Source organism: Amphiura filiformis, chromosome 1 (genome assembly GCF_039555335.1).
Source record: "Amphiura filiformis chromosome 1, Afil_fr2py, whole genome shotgun sequence".
In the NCBI taxonomy this organism is placed as follows: domain Eukaryota; kingdom Metazoa; phylum Echinodermata; class Ophiuroidea; order Amphilepidida; family Amphiuridae; genus Amphiura; species Amphiura filiformis.
In genome coordinates, this window is record NC_092628.1 from 98,361,117 (window position 1) to 98,382,739 (window position 21,623).

General features: G+C 35.2%; 1 protein-coding gene across 40 annotated transcripts in view; it reads right to left on the reverse strand.

The window, feature by feature from the left end:
* LOC140159281 (uncharacterized) overlaps positions 1–21,623 on the reverse strand; it is a 137,879-nt gene that overhangs the window by 60,653 nt on the left and 55,603 nt on the right. For 23 of the 40 annotated variants that reach the window (XM_072182972.1, XM_072182967.1, XM_072182826.1 and 20 more), the window contains 10 exons: positions 21,429–21,542; positions 20,636–20,749; positions 19,955–20,068; positions 19,484–19,597; positions 16,643–16,756; positions 13,319–13,432; positions 13,044–13,157; positions 12,604–12,717; positions 11,529–11,642; positions 11,286–11,399 (listed from right to left, as the gene is read on the reverse strand). In XM_072182972.1, coding sequence (XP_072039073.1) covers positions 11,286–11,399; positions 11,529–11,642; positions 12,604–12,717; positions 13,044–13,157; positions 13,319–13,432; positions 16,643–16,756; positions 19,484–19,597; positions 19,955–20,068; positions 20,636–20,749; positions 21,429–21,542 — 1,140 coding nt within the window. The remainder of the gene's footprint in view (positions 1–11,285; positions 11,400–11,528; positions 11,643–12,603; positions 12,718–13,043; positions 13,158–13,318; positions 13,433–16,642; positions 16,757–19,483; positions 19,598–19,954; positions 20,069–20,635; positions 20,750–21,428; positions 21,543–21,623) is intronic. The other 17 variants (XM_072182757.1, XM_072182790.1, XM_072182810.1 and 14 more) reach the window with 17 other exon arrangements.

Below are 21,623 nucleotides of genomic sequence, written 5' to 3' on the forward strand. Positions count from 1 at the left end.
ATTTAGAATCTGAGCATAAATAGCTCATATGGGTCTGCACTTAACCAGAGTCTGACTGAACCCCACATGTTAAACTCTATGCAATCCTCTCTCGCGTAGACAGTGGCACCTCCAGGATTACAAAAGTGGTGCTTCACTGAACTAGTAAAAGACTTGGATTACACATTACTCTGTTGAGTATCAGTAAGTCAATATTTGTATAATCACTTACTTATATCGCAGTTGATTCCAGTAAACCCAGCTGGGCAGAAACATCTGTAACCACCAACTGTTAGGAAACATGTACCACCATTCATGCACGGGCTTGAGTCACAAGCTACATCTGAGTTTGGAAAAAAAGTAAATTAGACATTTCCATCTCCTTGAGTCATCTTGACAGAGACACATATCAAAGAGGATTCCTTTTACAAGGTGGACACACTCACCTCAGCGTTTGTGGACTGACAGAGGCTTATAATATTGTTACCCCCTTTGGGCATATTAGATGAACAGCCGTTGCACTGCTCAATTACATGATGAACACTTAAGTATGCACATTTTGTAAAAAGAATCATGCTTTTTATTGTAAGGGCAATTTGGATCATTCTATTACTTGCAGCAGCTAGATATAGTGGAACTGAATGACACCAATTTTAAAAATAGGTATACAAAATAGATTATCTTGAATTTACCTATTACATCTCTCTTGATAGGAGGCTATCAATTAGAATTGAAAGTGGATCATTACTATTATGTGAAATTATTCTACATGAACAATCTTATATACACAGCACTTACTGTCTTCACAGTTGACTCCAGCAAAGCCAGCAGGACATTGACATGTGTATCCATTGACTCGTCAACACAGACACCTCCATTTTGGCAGGGGTTTGAAGCACACTCATCAATATCTGTGCAAAATTACATGTGTTGGTTATTTTACATATTTTAAAAGATCTGTTTTCTTTATGAATAATTTTTACTTGAAACAAGACATAAAATATGTTCTTGTATTTTCCATTTTTGGAAGTTGCCATGATCTATACCAAACATGTTTACATCTTCATTTGAATAGCCATGCATCAACAATAATCTTCTGTGACTTTGTTACCTACTAAATATTAAAATAAAACAAAATATTGTGTGTTATTGAATTGCATCACAATACTTTAAGCACTACATCAATTACTGACAATCCTGATGTTATTTTTTTTTTTTCTATTTGCATGGTGCTGACGAAAGTGTTTGTTGGTGTCATGGGAATTTGGTAGTGCAACTGTTGTTTGCCTAAACATTATTGGATGCAATTATCAGAAAGAAAGCACTTACTTGTTTCGCACATAAGTCCAGTCCAACCAGGATCACATAGGCATGTATAACCATTTACAGTGTCAATACACTGACCCATCTGACAAGGCATGCTACCACACTCATCAATATCTGAAAATCAAGCGATCCAGTCAACATTACTAAGCTGTCACTAAGATTCATTACAACCGTTGTGTCACTTTGGACATTCTCAACTATAGTTATTTCAGTGTACATTTCAGGAGCGTTTGCTCAAATTGCTCACGCACACACACACTTAAAAATGTTACAAAGATGTGAACAAGAAACAGCTGCCGTAAGGCGTTAATGTTATTGATCCGCCGAGTGACTTTTATAGCCATTATCCAAACTGCTCCTATGAATTGGGCAAGGTGAGACAATCAGATAAAATTACAGTCATTTATTTTACTACCAGCGCTGATGTTGCCAATGCATGTCACTATGTGGGTCCTGCAATGACACTATCCTTTGATGTGTGTATACCATCCCGCATGCCATGTACATGCTATGTTATGAACATCGCATATGTGTTCGACTAATATTTTCATCGTAAGTAACAACGGTTCCTGTGTTTTATTCGTGTATAAAACAGAATTTTGAAAATATTGAGAGCGTCCTCCTCAGCAAATGTTACAATATGGCTTTAATGTAATAAAACTTACTCTGTTCACAGTTGGGTCCTGTAAAGCCAGCAGGACATTGACATGTGTAACCATTGATGCCATCAATACACACACCTCCATTGAGACAGGGGTTTGAAGCACACTCATCAATATCTATGCAAAATTACATATATATATATATATATATATATTAATTGTGTCTCGCTTTGTCTTACACCCTGCCAGGGTGAAACATAAAGTCCACCTCTCGCTAAGACACAGTGAATGAGTATGCAATCATGATTAGGTGAGATTACCCATGTGCTGTGAACTCAGGTAGTCCAATGGTATAACTGCCTGGTAATCGTGAGGTCTGGGGTTCAAACCCCGCCCAGCCCTGATTGTTTCTGCTCTGTCAAGTCTCAAACCCTACCTGAGGGTCAATATGACAATGGACTTATCATAGTATCTAATAAACAATGTAATTAGTGACCTACTATATACTACTTACTAAATTCACAAAGAGTTCCTTGATACCCTGAAGGACAAAAACATGTGTATCCATTGATTCTATCCACACACACACCACCATTCTGACATGGGTTGGAGCTGCATTCATCAATATCTGAAAAATTATGCAAATCCATAATTTGATAAGCTCATAGATATTTGTATTTGTAAACTAATATAAGTGAGGACATTATTCTATACTACATTAACAATGTGATGACAGTAAAAATATGTGAGGACAATTGTGATGTCCTGACATTTATATGCTGTCAAGGTCACTGGTCAGTACAGCTCAACTGATCATACTTTTCCTACATTTGACCTTTCATGATTTTTGAGTTGACACAGTCATGAAAATAACTATAGATACTTGACAGACCATTAGTAGCCCAGTTCTGAACCTTTACATTGATCATTCATAACAATAGGTATCTGATGGATCAGTGAAGATAAGAAGGGATTATAATATATCCATAACCTTGATATTATAGTATATCTCTAGGAAAAAGTGCAATGGACATGTTTTCATTTTATGTTTCAAATATCCCGCAAGATGAAAATTGAGTATTTAACCCAAAATGGAAAATGGAACAATTTATTGGAAATCTGTTTAACAGATTTTTTGACATCTTTTTCTGCACTGTATTATACCTAAATTAAGAAATTTTTATAAATATTCAAAGAAAATATAGGACAAAAAAAAAATTGTGATTTTTACACATTTTGGGGCAAAAAAGGAAAAATAAGCAAAAATATCAAAATCTGTTTAACAGCTTCATTCATCAAGTCATAACAAACGGCCTACATGCTTAATTTCTAATAAAATATTGAAATTGTGAAAAATATAGGTATTTATTGATTTTCATGTTTTTTCTTGCAAATATGCTAATAATATGCAAATTATGAAATTGCAAAATAAAGTTCCTACATAGCATACATCTTTCAAGTGTGATGTTCAAAATGACAGACATCAAAACGAGATTCGATGAAATGTAAAGGTGTAGTAACAATTTTGGAATGGACTGTCTGGTCAGGAAAAGTAAGGTAAGTTGAGCTGTATCAATTAAAAAAAACCATCCAGGCTGCAGGGCCAGCAGGCCCTGAGGCCGGAGACTCCCATACAATGACTAAACACTCCAAGTGAGTTCCAATATAGAAGGGCCCCACAGGGCAAGAAAGCCCAGTGACCTTGCTGCCATAGAATATATATTCTACTTTTTTAAACTTTCACCCCATAGTTTTCCTCATTCTTCAAGCCCTACCCTCTATTGTGGTTAGTGGTTAGTAGGTCTTTTTTTCACTGGTTTAACTAAATGTGGAATCCGGTATGTTAACCAGGAATCAGAAATATTGCAAGAAAGGCAATAGTTCTCAGGGACTTGAAGAGAAAGCAGGATTTCAAATATCACTTGATATGAACGTTTGGATAGTATTTATTGTGGCACATTACAGCACATCAGACATATCGAATTGCATTCTGAATACGAAGGATGTCCTTCTGATATCAAATAATTTTGATTTTCTGAAATTTGCAATGTAATACACATTTTATGGCAAATGATTAAAAATTGATATTTTTGATATTTAACAGTACTCGAAGTTAACTTTATAAATCTGATGATTTATACTTAAAGTGTATGTAGGTGGAATGAAAAGCTGACGATCAATTGAAAATTTTGACCTTTCGTATTGAAGATATGGATTTTCTCCCCCCAAAACACACAAAAATATTTGGTCTTTTGGGGAAAATATCCATATCTTCAATATGAAAGGTCAAAATTTTCAATTGATCGTCGGCTTTTCCTCCCAACTACATACACTTTAAGAATATGTCATTAGATTTATAAAATTTACGTTACAAAAATGTGAAAAATATCAAACTTTAATAATTTGTCATAAAATTTGTATTATATCATGAATTTCAAAAAATGAAAATTATTTGATATCAGAGAGACATTCTTCGTATTCAGAATGCAATTCGATATGTCTGATGTGCTCTCATGTCCCACAAAAAATACTGGTGAAACGCTCAAAACGCTCATTCCAGATCCCTTAACCCCTTCTGCAAATTAACAATGTGGTACATTGTCATATATTGGGACCAAAGAAACATAATTCAGGATTATAGCAAAGACCATAAAAATATTTGCACGTGAAAAGAAAAATCATTTGTAAAGTTTTGTCGTATTATATTCTACATGTGTAGTTTTTATATCGGAACATGAACTAAAAAAAAAGGGAGTGCATATATAGCTTCACACTTCATCCCATGCCTCATGAATTTGGATGCTTCTTAAACTAATGTTGTTTCATCTAATTGCATAAGACTTGTATGAAATGCTCAAAATTGTGTTTTATGTGCAATGTATTCCACATGAACACACCAAACCTAAAACTTCTCACTCACTTGTTTCACAGTTAACACCAGTCCATCCAGGTTGACAATTACATGTGTATCCATTGATTCCATCAACACATGCAGCACCATTCAGACATGGGTTGGGATTGCAATCATCGATATCTGTTAATAAGAATTGGACCATTTGATGTTAAACAATCTTTTAGATGGCTTTGTCAGCTGTAAAGATATAGTATTATCTTGCATGTAAGAAAACATGCATACCAATCATGTAACTTTTTTTTTTTTAATGTTTAAAAATGTGTAAAAATATCCTACTGTCACTTGCTGTCATTTGATATTGATATTTGATAGCTTTGTCAGCTGTTAAGATATATTAATACCTTGCATGTAAGAAAACATGCATACCAATCAGGTTAGTTTTAAAATAGCCTATTTTCTTAAATTTGTTTGCAACTGTAAATGTAGTCTCTACCTCTGCCAGTTTCATTCTCCTCACTACACACAAAATGTGCAGAGCAAACAGAATCAGACCACTAAGCCCCTGACAGTAAATTTTGCTGGTATGTGTGCCAACTTTTCCAGTTCGATTTTACCTGTGTTTCAGCACCACTCCAGCTCCACGGAACACACATGGTGTCTGCCAATAGGGGTGCTGGTCGATTTAACATGCCCCTCTAAGAAGTGCAAATTTAGAGTATTTTCTTGTATTCTTGGCTGGGATTTGGGGATTATTGATCAATTTGATGCATTTAATAAATCAAGTTCATGGAGGCTTTAAAAATAGTGTTCAACATTTGAAAAAAAACACACTATAGTGGACTTGAAAAAGTCTAAACGTGGATGCAGCAAGGAACAATTTACGGGCAATTTTAATGCTTAAATGCGTGAAATACACAATAAAGCTGGTAGAAATCACAGTAGTGTTCCAGGACACGCAATGACAGTGTAATGGCGGCTTACATATCTGTACATATTATTTTCCAAGCTGTTTACCTGATCCCTGAGACTATGTGTAAATGTTGCCATTCCACCAGCTTGACCCAGATGCACTTAGCTCAAAACACAATCGTGTCTGCAATCCTGTTATATAAACTCCTGATGACATGTGATTGGTTAATATTGTGCAACTAGCCCGGTAACTAAGGAAGGCACCACACTAGTTTTATAATACTAACCAATAACAGGCTGTGCTGGAGGGTTTTTTCTGACTTTTATAGCACAAGCTTGGCATTTGTTTGAAGCCTTATTTATCTAGTTAGTTATTTATAGTTAGTTTTTAGTTAGTTAGTTTAGTAAGTTAGTTTTTAGTTATTTAGAAATAGAGAAATAGCAAAGATCTTTTGCAACAGTGTAAAGCAGTATTGGAGTCAACCCCACCTTGTTGGACTGAGACAAGTCCACATCCAGTAGGTTCAGAGTATTTTGGCCCATTTAGCATTCAAATCTTGAACTCGCTTTGTCAGAAATTTGTACAAGGACTTTCAGTGAAGTCTTTTTGGAAACTGGTCATCAGAATGATTTTGCAATATTGCTCCTATCTGAAATTTTGCCTGGAGTTACAATATTAACCATTCGCATATCCAAGATGGCTACCATGCGCTTTTGCAATCGGCACATTTATGCACCATGAGCAAGTAGTTTGATTTCTCTATTGGCGCAATGAAGAAAGTGTTAACTAGACTTACTCGTTTGACAGTTAGTTCCAGTCCATCCAGTTGGACAAATACATGTGTATTCCGTAATTCCATCGACACATACAGCACCATTCAGACATGGGTTGGGATTGCATTTATCAATGTCTATAAACATAGATTTATATTATTCCTAGCTACAAATTTATAGAATTGTCAAAATCATATTTCATAATGAAAACAATACAGGCAATTTCTATTGTCAATGTGCAATATTGGCAAGGCCCAAGCATTTTCGCGGCACGAAATCCTGCTACGCAACACGCAATTTGCCCTTCTCCACGCAATAAAATTTTTCCCCTTGCTTTCTACCATTTTGTTCACAAAAAGTGATCCGACAATCTTGTTGTAAACCTTGTTCTTCAAACCTGCGATGTCATAAAAAACGCTGTGCAAATCCACACAAATTTGGCTATTTTTCACAAAAATTAAGTCCATGCAAAATTGGCTATTTTTCCCTGCACAATTCATCACAATTTGCCATTTTTTCCTGGCAAATTGCTCTTTTATTCACGCAAATCATTGGGCCCTACCTACACATTGGCTACTGTTATTGTATATTTACAATTTCACATGATGTCCTTTTGGGAAAATGCACCACATACTTCATATGCATTTAACAACACATTAATTGTATTTACAGATTTGTTGCACTGTTCCATTCAGGGCAAACGGTAGGTATTAAGGTTGGCATGAGGGTAAGGTAGGTATGTTCACATCACAGACTCTAGAGGGCATTGTTTATGTAACCTGAAATTGTTCAGCTTACTAATGGCATAACTGTATTGTCCTATAGTAAAATAAAAGATTTTTGACCCCAAGAAACTTACTCTAGAAGAAATGTATGCACTTATCCTTAATTTATCATGGAGTGAAGACTAGATTTCATGAAGTTGACAGACTTCAAAGCTAAAAAGCTATTACTTTGTGGGGTATTTCAATGTATATTTTATACAGTAAAGACACACATAATTTGGGAATAATCTGTGTTTGTCTATATAATTGTGCACATCTGCATCTGTAGTTTCTGTTTAATGTCTAATATACAAGGTATCCTGCATATTAAAGTTTAACAATGTGCAGAGACGTTAAACAAATTTACCCATGCAAAAAAATGGATGATTCGGTTTACTGTTGTTTGGGTCATGTCGTTGCTAGGCAGTTTGTTTCAATGGTTGTATGGCCCGGAAGCCAATAAGACTTGTCGTTTCTTAAGGACTTGGGAGCGCGATCATTTGTTTTGATTCACTGTTGGTTATTAATCCATCGAGACATCAATGGTAAAAATTCCCGCCAACCATTCCCAATAAGGGCATATTGCTTGTGAATAATAATTAAAAATAACCTTTAAAATGGAAGATAAAATATTAAAGTATTGAAAGTTTAGCAAGAGTGAAGTGCAAAAATGTTAAAAAGATAAAGTCATGATCAGTAACTTGTATTTAATTAGAATTTTATAATTTGTTACTTTTTGAGGGACTCTGTCATGAAACTGTACTTTGATCAATATTTGATGTTGCTGTTAAAAGTCACTTCAATCAGTGTTGCTGTAGTGCAGTGGACCTGATAGTGATGTCGTGTTCAATGGTTCCAAAACTTTGGTCAGAGTTGCTGTAGTGAAGTGGTCCTGATAGGTAAGACTTAGGATTACAACCAGAATGAAGGTTAGGAATAGGTATAGGTAAGACTTAGGATTGCAACCAGAATAAAGGCTAGGAATAGGATTATAAATGGTTAGGATTAGGATTGGGTTAGGTATAAATACAATAACAGAATACTTATTCCAGTTGACATTCACACACCCCCATATGAAAGACATGACCTGGCTCCCACACAGGGGTTCTCCATGCAGATAACCCCATTTGATTTCACACATCCTATGAGGAAGATTAAGGTCATGTCTTCCATAGGAGGTGAATGAAGCCAGTTCATCCAGTTACAAATATGTTACAAATAAATACCACCTTCTTACTTAGGAGAAAATTTCATTTTGGGTCCGTTTAGTTGCAAAGTCAAAATGATGTATCTACACATAAATAACATAGCAGATACTACATTAGGCCAAAAAATTGTTTGCTTGCCCTCCAGTGGGATTTTTGGGATGGGTCGGTCGGTTGGAAAAATATTCTTTTTTAATGACTCGCTACTACTGTACAGGCGTGTAGGCGATGAACATTGGTCATGTGGAAAGACAAATCAATACTTCACTTCAGACCTTTAAAACGCAAGATATAGAAATGGATTCAATTAGAACGACTGCATACTTACAGATGCTAAGTTTATTGGAAACATTGATGCAGGAATGGACAGTTTTTTAAAACTGTCCATTTAAAAATGTTATAATGAGTTTACAGTAATGATTTTCGTCTAAAGAAAATGTTAGCCAAATTTAGTGTTGAAATGAAATTTACACACAGAAAAAGTAATAAAAAAACATTAAAAGTATAAACTAAAAAGTTTTAGAAAAAGCCCAAATTTTAAAGGTCCGACCCTGATTTTGGCAAATTTTGGGTGGGTCGGTTGAGGGCAAGCAAAAATTTTTTTTGAGAGGCAAATACCTTGAAACCACCTGCCCCAAAGTAATAGGCTATATTTATTAGCACAAAGAAGAGCACACACTGCAATCTGATATCTGATAACAAGTGTAATTAATGTCTCATTATAAATATAATTATAACATACCAATTTCACAATTAAATCCTTCATATCCTAGAAGACAGATACATGCATATCCATTGATTCCATCAACACATGCAGCACCATTCAGACATGGATTGGGACTGCATTCATCAATATCTGGAAAATATATGCAAATCCATCATTTTATTATACAAATATTGACTGCTAGACAAAGGGACACGATAGAAATTGTAGGCCCGCGATGATCTCAAAAGAGGGTCATAGCATGATTGTGATATCATCAAGGGCCTATAATATCATTACCATGCCCCGATTATAAACCAGTCAATATTTGTTTAATATACCATACAAGTTATAGACAAAGATACCAGCAGAGATTTAGCACTGGGCATCACATTGCTTGAACTTATGGATGGAAGCAGATTGATCATGCCCATTGTGCAGTCTTCGGCAACAGGCATCAAGCAAGTTTACTAAGCATCTAGGCAACTATGCCAGCACCTTTGGCTATTCAGATTACACAAATCTATATAATAATAGGTATATACTATCACATATATATTGGGACCAAAGAAAAATAATTGAAATTTAAAGGATTTCAGCAAAAAGCAATGTTTGTAAAAATAAAAATCATTAGTAAATGTTTTTGTTATATTATATTCTCCTGTACACTATTCATTTAGATAAGCAGATTCTGAAAAATATAAAAGTAATGAAATTTCAAATTATTACATAAAATGATAACATTAATGATATACCGCTTCGCACTTTCATCCCATGACTCATGCATGGGGCTCCTTAAATTAAGGTGGTACTACACCCCCTGACAAATTTTATGACTAATTTTGCATTTTTCTCTAAAAATAACTACACACTGGTACAAGTATATTATAGGGGCAAGGAATCCAATTACTCCACTGAAATTTCAGTGATTCAAGACAAGTGGTTCATTATATATGTTAAGAAATGAGGTACAATTTAGTGGTACCTCTTTTCTTATCATAAATAACATACCACTTGTCTTGAGTCACTGAAATTCCAGTGTAGTAACTGGATTCCTTGCCCTATAATATATACATAAATTTTGTTACCAGGGTGTTATTATTTTTTGAGGTTGATGCAAAGATAGTCACAAATTTATCAAGGCGTGTAGTACCACCTTAATGTTGTCACTAATTATAAAAGACTTGAATAAATTGCTTAAAATGCACAGTGTTTTATGTGCAATGAATTCCGAATACTTGTATGTTTGAAAGCATTAGACAAACATTTTGAAGCTCAATAATTAACACACCAAACTTAAAACTTGTCACTTACTTATTTGACAGTTGACACCAGTCCATCCAGGTAGACAATTACATGTGTATCCATTGATTCCGTCAACACATACAGCACCATTCAGACATGGGTTGGGATTGCATTCATCAATATCTGAAAAAAATAAAAGAATGGAACCATTTAATATAGAATATTATGGGATTGCATTCATCAATATCTTGAAAAAGGAAAAGAATTGAACCATTTAATATGAATTCATAACCTCATTAATAAACGCGATGCGTGCGATCCAATTACATTTAGTTATTTATGAAAACGCGAACGCAAATCGAGGTCATTAATATCTCACAATTGACCGCAAAATGCGTAATTGTTCCAATGTCGCTTTACAATTGACGGCGGCGCTTATGTTGTTGTCGTCGAACAAACTCTTGTGGCGCTGGCTGCCGTATTTGGATTGCTGGCGCTACCATATTTGCACAGATTGTGATACGCACTTTTGTTATTGGTTGTCCTGTTTTAGCCTGATCGATTTTTGGAAAGGGAAGATGTAAAAATCCTCTATTTTTATAAACTTTTGAGCAATATTTTGTGCTATTTTGTAAGGTGAAGAGGTTTAAGTGACGGTTATGAATGAGGTTAATAACTTTGCATCGGTAATATGTCGGGCATTGTGAAAAATCTAAACATTTGCTTTGGACCTCGGAATATCCCTCGGTGCTACGCCCCTCGGGTTCAAAGGCAAAATGTTTAGATTTTTCACAATGCCTCAAAATAACCGATGCGCAGTTATTAACCTCTAAATGTATCCCCTTATTATTGCACAGGAATACATGTTTTTAGAATGACCGCTAAACCATTCACATACAAACCACTGTTGAGGTTTATACTTACTTGTTTGACAGTTGACACCAGTCCATCCAGGTACACAATTACATGTGTATCCATTGATTCCATCAATACATGCAGCACCATTCAGACATGGGTTGGGGTTACATTCATTAATATCTGGAAAAAGGAAAAGAATTGAACCATTTAATATAAAATTTATCCCCTTACTTATTGCACAGGAATACATGTTTTTAGAATGACCGCTAAACCGTTCACATACAAACCACTGTTGAGGTTTATACTTACTTGTTTGACAGTTGACACCAGCCCATCCAGGTTGACAATTACATATGTATCCATTGATTCCATCGATACATATAGCACCATTCAGACATGGGTTGGGGTTGCATTCATTAATATCTGGGGAAAAAAAGAAAGAATAGAACAATTTAATATAGAATATTACTTAAAATATATGATATTAATTTTTTCCATAGTTGATTCCAGTTTTTCTTGGAATATAATATGTGTAAAGGTGCACATGTTTTTAGAATGACCACTAAACAATTCACATACAAACCACTGTTGAGGTATAAACTTACTTGTTTCACAGTTGACACCAGTCCATCCAAGTTGACAATTACATGTGTATCCATTAATTCCATTAATTGGTTTTTGGAATGATCGCTACACCATACAAATACAAACCATGAGGACACAGACAAGCATTTTGAAACCCAATGAACACACCAAACCTGAAACTTGTCACTTACTTAAACATTTTGAATTTTTGCTTGTCAAAACCAAGTGAATTTTTACTCACTACAATATTTTGTCCTACACTTCAAAAGTGGATCATAGACATGACTCACGGATGTTCGGCACCAGACTTGCTGAGCATCAAGCGGAAGTCAAAAAGGCTAATGAGAAAAAGTTCACTCACTCAGAGCATCGGAAATGGAACAGACCAAATCAGCCATATCAGATCATGTAGCAAGAGCAAACCATGTCATAGATTGGGAAGAATCCAAGATCCTTGGATGGAAGCACGACAAAAGATCCAGAGAAGTTCGGGAAGCAATGACGATTAGAAAACGGGACGCCAACAACCTAAACAGAGAGGAGGGCACCTACCTCTTAAGTTATGTCTACGATCCACTTCTGAAGTCTGCAAAAGAGACTATGGAACACTGGAAACCACTCAAACTTGTTTACCGGGAAAGTGGATCAGATGACCAAATCAGTCATACCTGATGAAGTCCTCCGAAATGTAGGATGAAATATTGTAGTGAGTAAAAATTCTCTTGGTTTTGACAAGCAAATATCCAAATGTTTATTTACTGAACAAACCTGATGAATCTTATTCAACATTGTCACTTACTTGTTTGACAGTTGACACCAGCCCATCCAGGTAGACAATTACATATGTATCCATTGATTCCATCGATACATGCAGCACCATTTAGACATGGGTTGGGATTGCATTCATTAATATCTGAAAAAAAGAAAAGAATAGAGCCATTTAATATAGAATATTACTTTTTTCATAGTTGGGTCCAGCTTTTCTTGGAATATAATGTGCTAAGGTGTACATGTTTTTAGAATAACAGCTAAACCGTTCACATACAAACCACTTTTGAGGTTTAAACTTGTTTGACAGTTGACACCAGTCCATCCTGGTTGACAGTTACATGTGTATCCATTAATTTCATTACAATGGTTTTTGGAATGATCGCTACACTATTCAAATACAAACCACGATGACACGGACAAGCATTTTGAAATCCAATGAACACACCAAACCTGAAACTTCTCACTTACTTATTTGACAGTTGACACCAGTCCATCCAGGTAGACAATTACATGTGTATCCATTAATTCCATCAATACATACAGCACCATTCAGACATGGGTTGGGGTTGCATTCATCAATATCTGAAAAAAAAGAAAAGAATGGAACCATTTAATATAGAATATTACTTTTTTCATAGTTGGGTCCAGCTTTTCTTGGATATAAAAATGTGCAAAGGAGCACATATTTTTAGAATGACCACTAAACCGTTCACATACAAACCACTGTTGAGGTTTAAACTTACTTGTTTGACAGTTGACACCAGTCCATCCAGGTAGACAATTACATGTGTATCCATTAATTCCATCGATACATAGAGCACCATTCAGACATGGGTTGGGATTGCATTCATTAATATCTGGAAATTTGAATTGAACCATTTGATGTTAAACAATCTTTTTGATGGCTTTGTCAGCTGTAAAGATATATTATTATCTTGCACATAAGAAAACATGCATACCAATCATGTGAATTTTAGTAATGTGTAAAAATGCCTTAATTTGTTTACATCTGTTTGGCAACTGTAAATGTTGTCTCTACCTCTGCCAATTTGATTCTGTTCACTACACACAAACTGTGGAGAGCATGCAGTATCAAACTGGTGGCTGAAGAGATTATCAAGCCCCTAACAGTAAATTTCGCTGGTATGCGTGCCAACTTTTCCAGTTCGATTTTACTTGCGATTCCCACCATTCCCACCCACTTGGGGCTGCCATTAGGGGTGCTGAGTAGCTGGCGACCGTTGATCTTACATGCCTCTAATTGCGCCCAGCATCGCGTACAGTACCCATTTCTGACTGTCAATCACAGGGTCAATCACCTCAAACTTGACAGCGATATCTGAACAGACTATCGAAATGTCTTACGTGTAGGATGTGTAAATTTAGGCTAATTCTCATGACTGAAAGAGTATTTTCTTGTATTCTTGACCGGGATTGCGGCATTGTTGGTCGATCTGATGTACGAGGGCTGGTCAATAAGTTCCCGCACCTATAGTGTATCTCCGCTCATGCATGACTTGGATGGCTGTTTCTTACGCTAAATTCAAGTTTGTACTTTTGTCTTTCAAAACGAATATGTATTAGCGATACTGAATGCTTGTTTACGTAATGACATTAGCATAAACACAATAGCGTATGGGCACTGCCTGATTTATGGTGAAAAGTAGTCAAGAAAATCTCGCGCCAAATTGAGGTATTGTTACATAATTCCAAATATCTCGAGAATAAAAGTATATAATCTGGCACGGTTTTTGCAGCTTTATAGACCGATAACATAGGCATGATGCTGGACTCTTTTTAGACATATACCATTTTTATTAAAGAAAAGAATTCGTGTTGAATATCTCCAATTTTGAGTAGGCTTTATCACCCATTGATCTTTACATAATAAGAGATAGAAAGATTAATCGATGACATAATTTAACCAATGGTACCTGGTTTGATTGGGTATCTACTGATTATAAAAAAGGGAGGTCCCAGTGGTGAAACCATAAACATTTCTTTCTTAATGAACCTTTAATTTCAAAAGGTCTTGTTTTTGTAATTAAAGCGGCACACCATAGAGAGGCTCTGGATTGAATAAGAAATTAGAATTTCGAAAGGTGTGTCTAATTTTAGCATAAGACTTGGTATAGCAATTCACTCACACAGCTACTGTTCCGCAAACCTTGTATTAGTCCTGTTTTTAGCGCGTTTTTGATGAATTTTTACTTTTTTCATACATTTTTGGAACTTTTAATCATGCATACCATCAACGCATGCGCATATTTCTATTTTTGTTGCAACAAATTCTATTGTCCTGACTATGATCTCTAATACCATACCAATAACCATATTTGGTTTTGTTTTTATTTTGGAGATAATTTGGATTCTTTCTTCTGCCGTGTGGGCTCTTTTTTGCTGTTTTTTTCACCATTTTTGATTGTTGTTATAGGGCTATTTTTGGTGAAGTTCAAAGACGGTCCCTTTCCTCATCTGTTGACGGATACATTTCTTCTTTCACAATTATTAATTGAATATACTCAGATTACCTCATACCAAAAATAAGGCTTGTAAACTGCTCTGGTCCTTACTTCTGCTTCTTTTTATTACACGTTCCTCAAAGCCAATTCAAATTTCTCGCCAATGTTGACAATTGTCAGTGTACATATAGCAATGACTTTATGCAAATGAGATTACGTAATTAAAGGTACTCTGATACTAATTGTTGTGCGTTTTGAAAGACAAAGGTACAAACTTTATTGATCGTAAGTAACAGTCATCTAAGTCATGCATGAGCGAAGATAAATAATGGTTGCGGGATATTATTGACCAACCCTCGTATCTAATAAATTGAGTTCATGGATGCATTAAAAATATCCTTAAAAATAGCATTTAACATTTACAAAAAATAATGTTCAACATTTGAAAAAAATACACTATAGCTGGCTTGAAAAAGTCTAATTGTGGATGCAGCAAGTGATGATTTAAGGGCAATTTTACTGCTTGAGCACGGAGCACATACGCAATAATGCCGGAAGAAATAGCGGTAGTGTGATGGCAGCTTACATATCTGTACATATTGTTCTCCTAGTTGTTATATCCCAATTTACATAATCCCTGATGCTATGTGTAAATGTTACCAGTCCACCAACTGACCCAGATGCACTTGGCCCAAAACACACAGTTGTGTCTACAATCCTGTCAAATAAACACCCTATGACCTGTGATTGGTTAGTATCATGCAACTAGCCCTGTAATTAGGGAAAGCACCACACTAGTTTTGCAATACTTACCAATAACTGGCTGTGCTGGAGTTTTAACTAGGTAATTTTATTTCTGACTTGTATAGCACAGGCTTCCTATTTGTTTGGAGCCTTATTTATTCAATCATTTATTTATCTAGTTAGCTATTTATAGTTAGTTTTTAGTTAGTTATTAAGTTAGTTATTTAGTAAGTTATTTAGAAATAGAGAAATAGCAAAGATCAGAACAGTGTAAAGCAGTATTGGAGTTAACCCCACCATGTTTGCCTGAGACAAGCCCCCATCCAGTATTTTGGCTCATTTAGCATTCAAAACGTTTGACTCGCTTTGTGGGAATTTGTTCCAGGACTTCCATTTTTTAAATCATTTTGGAAGCTGGACATCAGAAGGATTTTGCAATATTGTTCCCATTGGATATTTGCCTGGAGTGGCAATACTACACCCCCCCTGATAATACGATACGGCAGATATAACCAGCATTATCTTATGTTTAGCGTGGTAGAGACTCATATACAGTACTGCCAGATAAAGACTACACTTATTTAGCCTAGAAATACATTTGAAAATTGAAATTTTTGCATGCAATAGATCGCAATTGTTCCATAGATGTTTTTAAATAAAAGTTTTCCTTAGACAGCTGCACGTTTTAGACAAACATGCATAGTTGTTGTTTATTTGCAAACCTATTTTCCTATTAATAATATGCTTGATGTTTTCACTCATTTGTATATCCAGGATGGCCACCATGCACTTTTGCAATCAGTGGAGCAAAGAGTGTGATTTTTCTATTGGCGCAATGAAGAAAGTGTTAACTAGACTTACTCGTTTGACAGTTAGTTCCAGTCCATCCATTTTGACAAATACATGTGTATTCCGTAATTCCATCAACACATACAGCACCATTCAGACATGGGTTGGGATTGCATTTATCAATGTCTATAAACACAGATTTATATTAATCCTAGCTACAAATTTATAGAATTGTCAAAATCATATTTCATAATGAAAAGAATACAGGCAATTTCTATTGTCAATGTGCAATATTGGCAGGGCCCAACAATTTTTGCGACACAAAATCCCACTAAGTGCCACGCAATTTGCCCTTCTCCGCGCAATAAAATTTTGTGCAGGCAATTTGCCTATTTTTTCTCCCTTGCTATCTACCATTTTGCTCACGAAAAATGATCCAATAAGTCAACCTGTGATGTCATCAAAATGCTGCGCATCCCCACAAAATTAGCATAATTCACATAATTCCTTACAAAATATACACAAGTTTCTGCACAATTGGCTATTTTCCGCACATTATTTGCAAAATTGGCTATTTCCCTGCATAATTCATCACAATTTGCCATTTTTTCATTGCAAATTTCTTCTTTTTTTTTGCGCAAACCATTGGGCCCTACCTGCACATTGGCTGCTGTTATTGTCTATTTACAATTTCAAACATTTCCTATACATAATTTAAAAGAACAATTACATATCCTTGCTTGCATCACATACTATATATGAAACTTTTTTTGTGATATTTCAGCATGTTGTTTTATCATAATCTCACAGACTTATACACTATTTAAATATTATTAGCTTTTCACATACACTGTTCTATATGGAAAAGTTTTTACATACTGCTGCATTTGTAGTGAATTTGACAACACACACATTGTATTGACTAATTACATGTGTCCTTTTTAGAAAATGCACCATGTACTTCATTATATGCATTTGACAACACATTAATTTGTTTTGTTGCATTGTTCCATTTAGATAATGCAAACGGTAGGTATAAAGGTTGGCATGAGGGTAAGGTAGGTATGTTCACATCACAGACTCTAGAGGGCATTGTTTATGCAACCAGAAGTTGTTCAGTTTACTAATGGCTTAACTGTATGGTCCTATGGGGAAGTTAAAAAAAAAGATTTTTGACCAAAAGAAACATGCATTTAGCCATAACTTATCATTGAGTGAAGACTAGATTTCAAGTTGCCACACTTCAAAGCTAAAAAGCTATTATTTTGTGGGGCCTTTCAATGTATATTTTAAGATTAAGGATTTGGAGGCCTTTTAAGGTCTGCCAATCATATACAGCGTATGGCACAACTTCACATACAAAAATTGGGGATAATCTGGTTACACAATGTTTTTCTATAACTGCACATCTACATCTGTAGTTTCTAATGTTGAACAAGGTATCCTGCATATTAACATGCAGCAACGTTAAACTAATTAACCCATGCTGAGAAATGGACAATTCTGTTTACTGTAGTTTGGGTCATGTCGTTGCTAGGCAGTTTGTTTTGATGGTACTATGGCCCAGAAGCCAATCAGACTTGTCGTTGCTTAATGACTTTGGAGCGCAGTCATTTGTTTTGATTCACTGTTGGTTTTCCCGCCCACCACTCCTAATAAGGGCATGTTGCTTGTGAAGAATAATTAATAATAATTACTGCATAAAGCAATAAGGTTCCTGTACCTTTTAAAATAGAAGTATTGAAAGTTTAGCAAGAGTGAAGTGCAAAAATGTTAAAAGGATAAATAGTCAAGATCAGTAACTTGTATTTAATTAGAATTTTATATCCAATTTGTATATTCCAGGTATTTTCAAAACATTGTGGTACTTGAGGAGGAAAGCTCTTCAAATCTTTGACAGATCTTCAAAGATAAATGGATTTTCAGAAATAAAATTATGTTACTTTTGAGGGTCTCTGTCATGATATTGTAGTTTGATCAATATTTGATGTTGCTGTTAAAAGACACTTCAATCAGTGTTGCTGTAGTGTGCAGTGGAGTAGTGGACCCAATAGTGATGTTGTGTTCAAGGGTTCCAAAACTTTGGTCAGAGTTGCTGTAGTGAAGTGGGTTCTGATAGGTAAGACTTAGGATTGCAACCAGAATAAAGGTTAGGAATAGGTATAGGTAAGACTTAGGATTGCAACCAGAATAAAGGCTAGGAATAGGATTATGAATGGTTAGGATTAGGATTGGGTTAGGTATAAATACTATAACCTGATGTGCTATTTCAGTTGAAATTCACCTCCCCATGGATGACATGACCTGGCTCCTACACATGGGATCTCCATTAGATAATCCCATTTGAGATTCCCACATTCTGTGAGGAAGATTAAAGAGGAAGCCCCACCAGAGCAGTTCTTCTGGGGTGAACCAAACCAGCCTGGTTATCAAATTAATCAATGACAAGCTTATCTCTGAATTTGACCGGCGCTAATTGTTGTTTTAATGTTATTACATCAATTAGCACCTGTCAAATTCAGAGATAACCTTGTCACTAATTTGATAACCAGGCAGGTTTAGTTCACCCCCAGAAGACCTACTCTGGCAGGTCTTCCTCTTTAAGGCCATGTCTTCCATATGAGGTGAATGATGCCAGTCCATCCAGCTATAAATATGTTACAAAATAGATACTGCCTTCTTACTTAGTAGACAATTTCATTTTGGATCAGTTTGCTTGCAAAGTCAAAATGATGTATCTACATGTAAATAACATAGCAGATACTGCATTGTGATTTGGGAGGTGAATATCTTGAAACCACCTGCCTTAAGCAAAAGGCAGTATTTACTAGCACTAAGAAGAGCACACACTGCAATCTGATATCTGATAACAAGTGTAATTAATGTCTCATTATATATATAATTATAACATACCAATTTCACAATTAAATCCTTCATATCCTAGAAGACAGATACATGCATATCCATTGATTCCATCCACACATGCAGCACCATTCTGACATGGATTGGGGCTGCATTCATCAATATCTGTAAAATATAAGCAAATCCATCATTTAATAAGCTCATATATATTTGTATATACACGGGAATATATAAATTCATACATATTTGTGTGATCACTGGTTTACCTCAGATCTGCTGAAGTGTGAATAAAGGTATGTTAAAGACAAAGTATGATTTAAAACAATTATCATAAACCCCATCTGGAAATCAACCATGTGTTATATTATACAACTATTGACTGCTATAAGAGGCACGATAGAAATTGTAGGCCCACGATGATCTCAAACGAGGGTCATAGTATGATTTTGAGATCATCAAGAGCCTAAGATTTTATAGACTTTTGAATTTCAATGAACACCAAACCTAAAACTTCTCACTTACTTATTTGACAGTTGACACCAGTCCATCCAGGTAGACAATTACATGTGTATCCATTGATTCCATCAACACACGCAGCACCATTCAGACATGGGTTGGGATTGCATTCATCAATATCTAGGGAAAAAAAAGAAAACAATAGTACCATTAATATAGAATATTCATCAGCCTGCTACGCTAATTGCCTGAGTCATTTTTTGCAATTTTGAGAACAAAGAACATGTGGTTCAAGCATGTATCACTTACGTAATCACCCTAATTATTTCGGATTATTACCTTTCATTTGTATCATTATCATTTGTTCTTGTGCATAGATTGGTGAATAAATATGTTTAAATACATGCTTGAACCATATTTTGTACTTTGTTCACAAAATTACAAAAAATGACTTAGGCAAAAAGCGTAGCAGACTGACACATTACTTTTTTGATAGTTTTTCTTGGAATATAATATGTGCCAAGGTGCACACGTTTTTAGTATGACCGCTAAACCATTCACATACAAACAACTGCTGAGGTTAAAACAACTGACAGTTGACACCAGTCCATCCTGATTAACAGTTACATGTGTATCCATTAATTGGTTTTTGGAATGATTACTACACCATTAAAATACAAACCACAAGAACATGGACAATCATTTTGAAACCCAATGAACACACCAAACCTGAAACTTGTCACTTACTTATTTGACAGTTGACACCAGTCCATCCAGGTTGACAATTACATGTGTATCCATTGATTCCATCGATACATGCAGCACCATTCAGACATGGGTTGGGATTGCATTCATTAATATCTGGAGAGACATTTAAAGGAAGTATTTTCTTCAAAATGTATTCCTGCAATTTAATTGGACTGACCAATAAAATATCTCAAATATGTGGTGGTAATGTTGTTTCACCTAATTATAATTATACAAGACGACTTGTAAAAAATGCTTAAAAAGCATAGTGTCTTATGCATAATGAATTCCACATACTTGTATGTTTGAGAGCATTGAACAAATATTTTGAAGCTCAATGAATACACCAAACCTGAAACTTGTCACTCAGCTCATTTCTTTATGCGATGTCGCCAAACAACATGTATAATGCGGTTGCATAATCAAGGTTTGTGAATTGTAAACTAAGGACTAGTACTTAGATTTAAAATAGTTTAAGGTGGTAGATTAGATTTGAAGTTGACCTTAAATTTTAATGCCTTAGAGCAGACGTGTGAATTCTTATAGCAATGTGATTTTTAGTGTGTATCCATTGATTCCATCAATACATACAGCACCATTTAAACATGGGTTGGGATTACATTCATCAATATCTGGAAAAATGAAAAAAATTGAACCATTTAATATAGAATATATTCCTTTACTTGTTCCACAGTTGGGTTCAATTCTTGGAATATACATGCCAAGGTGCACAAGTTTTTGGAATGATCCCTATACCATGCAAATACAAAACACTGTTGAGGTTCAAACTTACTTGTTTGACAGTTGACACCAGTCCATCCAGGTAGACAATTACATGTGTATCCATTGATTCCATCGATACATGCAGCACCATTCAGACATGGGTTGGGGTTGCATTCATTAATATCTGGAGATATTTAAAAAAATATTTTCTTTAAAATATGCTACATGCACTTCTGCAGTTTGGCCAATTAAACATCACAAATAT